This window comes from Varanus komodoensis, unplaced genomic scaffold, assembly GCF_004798865.1.
Source record: "Varanus komodoensis strain SLA01 unplaced genomic scaffold, ASM479886v1 scaffold2, whole genome shotgun sequence".
NCBI classification, from domain to species: Eukaryota; Metazoa; Chordata; class Lepidosauria; order Squamata; family Varanidae; genus Varanus; species Varanus komodoensis.
Window position 1 is genome coordinate 34,036,744 of NW_025335568.1, and position 6,469 is coordinate 34,043,212.

The window sequence follows — 6,469 nt, forward strand, 5'->3', positions numbered from 1 at the left end:
AATAGTTAAGGTATTTATAAACACAAGAAGATAGTGTGTTTCTCAAATTATAGGATGGGACTGCTTAAATGTACTTAAATATCCTTGTTATCATACCAATAAGTCCTCCCTACTAATACTTTCTATATTTCCCTGTTACACATACCAGATCCAAGTTCCATAAACTCTACCTCAACTAACCCCTTGCTCCCTCCCTCTGCCTTCAGCTCCTCATGTTCCTCCAGCTTCTAGAATTATGATATTGTATCAGGAATCTGGTCCAGTCTCTGACTGAATCCCCTGGTGCTCATCTTTGCAACCTACCTGAAGTAGCAACAGAATTTCACAGCCTGGCCTCCTGCTTTCCATAAGTCACCAATTCCGGATTCCAGGCCTCCCTCTAGAACAGTTTCCGCAGCCTGCCTTTTTCTTTCTTTCCCAGCTCCAAGCAGCCCACCGCCAGTTTCCTGTTCTGTTCCCAGCTCGCTGGCAGCCACTCTCGCTGTCCCTGCAGTGAGCCAGTTTGCTTGTCATGATAAGCTGCCCTGAAAATATGCCACCAGGCACTCAGCAGTTTGCTGTGGTTTTTCTCCCAGTCGTTTCTGCAAATGCTCATTAATGGAGTAGAATTTATTCCATAGATTCCCTTTTTTCAGGGAGAATTGCAAAACTTTACTAAGGCACAGTAACTATTGCACTTTTGCATAGTTATCAGAGTTATGCGGTATGTCTTCGTAAATATTTGCAACTGAAATGTGAATTTGAGCTATTCTCTCTAAAGGAGGGGTGGATATTGTTGGATATGCACAGTCCTTCAGCGATGAGGGGAAAGGTGCTATTGTCTAAGAAGGCAAGTTGAACACTAAACTGACTAGACGTAACTGACTGACTTTCCAGACAGAAGAGAGAGGCTATGGTTAGCAATGTGACAAGTGGTAAGATTTTTCTCTGCTCTGCCCAGGTAGCCCTTTCCAATACACCGTGCACGAGCCATCATGCCGGGTTCACACATCACAGTTTGCCACTTTGAAAATAAACCATCCTGATCACCCCAGCTAGCCCTGGGTTCTCAGGGTGGCTTGTGCATTCTTAGCAGATCACATTAGGAGGCCTCATGCGCTGGGTTCAGACATCATGGCAATCCAGCCTGAGACAAACCACCTTGGCCATCTCTTGTCAGTTGTCATGTGATGTGAACCAGGCTAGTCTATAACAGGCTTCTCCCTGAAGTTCTGCAAATATCCTGGCCAATTGTGCTCTTTATGGAACTTCTAATGGTCAAGCATCTATATTGACCTACCTGACCTTCTGAAGCAAAAGTAACTTCTCCCCCACCCTGGACATTTTAAACAGCCTGAAGCCTCTCTTCATAAGCCACTGTAACCAAGGTAACGGCACATGTTTAACTTTTCATATACAGTAATAAATCTAGGCCACTGGTCTACTCAGTTACATTATAACCTAATAGAGGTTGCACAAAATATTTAACATAACACTAATAGAGAGGCACTCGAGTCCAAAAAGCAAAAGAAATAACAATCACAAAAGGGCTTGCTTTATTGTGTGCTGGCCCAACATTTTGGAGAACAATTCTCTTTCTTCAGGGAATGCCTGCAACAGAACAAACAATAGAAATTTAAAAAATGCATAACAGGCAATGGCATATAGCACAACACCAAGGACAGGATACAAATAAATATATTCTCTTCTGAAAATTCAAATAGGAAAAATAGCATTTCATTATCAAAGACACAGAACCACCTTCCAGCATTAGAAATGCCAACTCACCAAATGGTTTTTACTATGCTTTTTGTGTCAGCTTCAACAGATGGTGAAGCTGTAACTGGTAAGTACCCTAGACCTCTGTATCTCATTCCCCCGAGTGCATCAACTCCCTGAGCAATTCTCAAAAGTCAGACCACCTCATTTTTCATGCACAGGTTCCCAGGGTCATTTTCTGAATTTCATTAGCCTTTAGACTAACAAAATTCACAGGAAAGAAAAAGTCGTAGCAAAAAAGAGTTGCATTTAAACATAATGCAACATAAACAGATATTACATTATCTTTATGCCCTGCCTTTTCGTCTTCTTGCAAGGAATCCAAGAGCAGGAGTTCTAAAACTTGCACAGTCTCCCTCCTCATTTTATTCTCACAACAACAAGCCTGTGAGGTAGGTTAGGCTGAGAGTCTGTGACCTGGTCCAAGGTTTCCTGACCAAGCAGATCTCCCAGGGCCCTGATGCAATGCATTCACCACCACCCCAGCTTTCACACTATATGCACACACACACACCAGCATAATCGCATGAAGTAGGTATGCCGGAGGAGGTTCTGCACCACTGTGTTGTCACTCCGCAGTCATCATGGCTGCTGTGTGGTGCTCTCATCACCTCCGAGATGCAACCATCTGCAGTAAGGTATTCTCTTCTTTCTTTCCAGGTATCGTGTTGTGGTCCCATATCCCCCGCAAAGTGAGGCCGAGATTGAACTGAAAGAAGGTGACATTGTATTTGTCCACAAGAAAAGAGAGGACGGTTGGTACAAAGGGACATTGCAGCGGAACGGTAGGTCCGGTCTCTTTCCAGGAAGTTTTGTGGAGAGCTTCTGAAGGTTTGCATTCTGGACTTTAGAGACCTTTCACAGGAAATTCCATAGCACAAAAAAGCAACAGCAAAGGGAAATTTTCATAATATCTACTGCCATAATAAGAACTGTAATTATTATTTCCAAAGACTCCCCAGGCTCTTTGAGGATCCGCCTCGGAGATGAGGCTTTTTGCTGTGCTTTCGGACCGGTGCACCGCACACGCAGCAGTACGTTGGGGTAGTGCCTTCCACTTGGAATCAACGACCGAGAGGACGCACATCCGGGATGTATTTAAGCTAAAGTCCAGCCGCTATACTTCGTGTAAATGATAGAGAAAATATGTTTTAAAAAATAAGAAACTTGTTATATTGCTGTAATTTATTTGTCTGAGCTGCAGTGTTCTTATTACTGGCCTATGCAAGAGGGACTGAGTTTTAGGAGACAAGCGACGTGACTCTTGAACAATAGAACAGTGTGTTTCTGCAGTTGAGACTAAAGAAGTATACAGAGTATAAACCCAGTGATATTCACATATTGTCCAGCTAGGCAGATTTAGGGGCCCAAAACAGTACGATAGCTCCTTTCTAGACATACCTCACAATAAGCTGCTTAAGAATACCAGCCAAGTCATCATCAGCTCATGACAAGCAAAAAGGCACTGCACTCTGGCTTTCTCTATTGTTATCACATCTCCAAAGTTATTTTAGCGGGCCTCCAAGGCATCAAAGGTTTCTTTTGTATATCCGTCCATGCTGGACCCACCCTCAACAATGATATGAGACCTTAGTTCACTGAAGGATACTTCTTTGCCCCTTTTCTTGCAGCATTTTAATTTTGATAGTTGCTTTACTATATCAACATTTCAGATAGGAGGGCTTTTTAAAAATACACTGTACTTTTTCTGATACAAGGAATGTTATATATTGCATATAGGTAAGAAAATCCCGACTTTGCAAACACTTTCTATCAAAACCCAACGCCCCAGTTCTGAAATGTGTGGTTTAGAATGCCAACCATTGCCCGGAACTTAAAGACACTAAAGCACAGTTTGCTCTAGGATATAGAAAGTGCCACAAGTGGAAGAAAACAGACCGCATGTGTAATTCTCAGTCCACACAGATGTGCAACCCTTGCACAAGTTTGGTGCGCAGTTAGCTGCACGAACAGGCTTCCCCAGAGGAAAGTGTGTTCTAGATGCACCTTGTCCGAGCTAATTGCGCACAAAAAGATTGCTCTGTTTGTGGAAGAGAATCTCTGGATTTGGTCAGCGATGGCGGTGGGTTATGCCAATCCACAATGAAGAGATAGCAAATGGGTAAAACGTTTGAGTTAGAGCCAAAGAAGCATGCGGTGCTCATCACCTGAACAAGCACAGGGTTCAGAAGCGCAGGGTGAGAAATCACGTAACGCTGTAACTGGCGCGGTAGGTCCGTGCTGCAGCAGCACTTGGATGAGAACATCGGCGGATTTTATTTCTCTTTCCTAAAGCAGGGCCACAGCATGAGATGGGAACCTTCTCTGCCATAAGCAGAAGGCACCATCTGTGTGCGGAAGGGCATCTTTGAATTTAACCCGTTTTCCTTTACTGAATGACCTTCTGTTGGCAAACTCGAATACTTACATACTCCTTTATGGACTGTTGTATTAAAAGATATTATTATGTATATTTTATATCATTTATTCTAGCCAATGCCAGATCCCTGAAGATCAAAGCCTTTTACTGCTTGCTACATGCCACCATGTGGGGAAAAAATTACAGGACACTGCTAAATAAGTTAGCCTGTCCCTCATACCCAAATAAGTTGTGTCAGAACCCTCTTCAAAGCACAGTACTCTGTCTAGACACTGCTAATTACTGGAGATTTGGGAGATTTTCCAGGAGGATTCATTTTAATTGACTTCTACATGGCAATAAAAAGAACACTGCAGGTTTCTGCAAGCACAGAGCTCTGGATTTTTTTTCTCTGTGTGTCTGTCGTAACATCAGAGGGAGGATGGCTCTGCGATTTGTTATTGTAGAAATGTTTTCTGTGTTCAGTTTTCTAACCTGGGTCAAGCTACAAAATAACTATTTTGGGCAATAGAAGCTTCCAGCTACTAGGAATTTAAAGGTGCAATAAATAGGAAACAAGAAAATTAACCTGTAATAAGTCCGCCGTGACAGCTGTTAACATTTCTTTAGGAGGTGGAAGAATATTTTTAGCCATCCGTGTGCTCATCCTCGTTCAGGGAGTGCCCATCATCTAAAATATTCCCATTATGTTACAATGTATGACTTGTCCTACATGTATGTCCTTACTGTATGAAACAGACAGGTCCCAGACATACAAGCTCCTTCCAAATTTAAAATAATTGATTTTGGCTCTACTTATTTTAAGGTTACACAGCCAATGACCCAATCCTTGTACTAGCTCTAAGGGCAGATACTCGTGTGCAAATATTTAGGGCTGAACCGTTGGCAAGATGCTAGGAGGCAGACAGTCGGAAGCAAAACTTTTCCCTAATGAAAATATGCAGATAATCTTGGCTGTTCTGCAGAAATAAAGTAACTGAAGCAAGAATGCAATACATATTTTATCCTAAGAGTCTCTGTGATGCAAAGGTCAAAAAGATGACGTGTGCAAAAGTAAATGTGAGTTCAACCATGTTCCAGCTGTCATTCATGTCTTCTGCGTGGTTACTGTGCAGTCCTGTGTATTGGGCATTGCTCTAGAGCTTTAGGTAGGAAGCTGGCTGTTTGCCCTGTCTTTCCAAAAGGGGAAGGGCCCAGTTATGTGCATGCGCTTATTCTCAGTCATCATACAGGTACTCCAAGGCCTACTTGCTTGGAATTAACAGATTAGCACCCCAGCACAAGACTGGGAAATTTCTCAGCAGCCTTTCCCGTTTTCCTAGTGTCGCGTTGATCTAGGTACTGATCCTGCAAGGGGTTTTCTACGGTATTAGAACCAGCCTTCTCGTGATCTTGGCCCAAAGCATGACTTTGGGCAGCACATTTCAGGCACAGAGCAATATTCCTACTTCTAAAATAGGCATGACCTCAGCCAAAACAAAGCACTTTTGCATCTTATTGTTTTCACTGGAAGGTGTTAAACTACAAGTTTTGCTTTCCCATCAAACTTTTATCACCGAGAGGGAAACTGCACATTAAACCTTATGGATGTAAGAGGAATTTCCTGTCCCTTCTGCTTCCACCACCTGTGTGGAAGCTGGTCCTTCACAGGGCAATTCCACCAGTTGGACTTCTGGTTTAAAAGAAATGCTTATCTTTCTGGGCCTAAGAAATTTTGCTACTATAATTCAGAGTTCCACAAGCTGAGACTTTTCCACTACCAACAGCAATGTTAGAATAGTTTAAAACCACCCAGTAGCTGGTGAAAGAGGCTTAGATATGGGATGGGCACCAGCACTAGAGACCAGACAAAGTATTAAATAAGTGATTTGTTTTGTACATAAGCGATTGTTAATATCTAGTTTGGGGATTTCAAAAGATTGCTGACAATTCTTTGGGACTCGAGAGACACTGGTGCTGTTACAAGCCAGTGAGGACTTTTTTATTTTTTATTTTTACCTCTGGACAAACTCTCTGACCCTTTACCCAAGCCAAATTCATCCCCAGCCAAGTCCAGGTAATATCCAACCTCCTTCTTGGGCAGCCTTTCTGAGTTTTTACCATCTATTTATGTAATACTAGGACAGCCCTTTACCATAATACGGCTACCTGTGCCCTATTTCTTAGCTTCACCAGGCAACTAAGTTTATCCCACAGGGAAAGACTAGCATAATATTGGATGCCATGAGGCATCCAAAAAACAAAACCAAGCTATTCAAAAAGTAGCTCAGAGGGGAGGGGTTTGGGGGGGGGGTCATTTAACCCTTTGCCTGCCTGCTGGTTTGTCCCCAG

The 6,469-nt window shown here is 42.8% G+C and overlaps 1 protein-coding gene across 1 annotated transcript in view; it reads left to right on the forward strand.

The window, feature by feature from the left end:
- The window catches only part of SH3RF3 (SH3 domain containing ring finger 3), a 258,330-nt gene extending 252,105 nt beyond the window's left edge, over positions 1 to 6,225 (forward strand). Inside the window, exon 10 of the mRNA XM_044429559.1 lies at positions 2,419 to 6,225. Within this exon, the coding sequence (XP_044285494.1) occupies positions 2,419 to 2,587 (169 nt within the window). The 3' untranslated portion in view covers positions 2,588 to 6,225. The remainder of the gene's footprint in view (positions 1 to 2,418) is intronic.
- Positions 6,226 to 6,469: the final 244 nt, after the last annotated feature.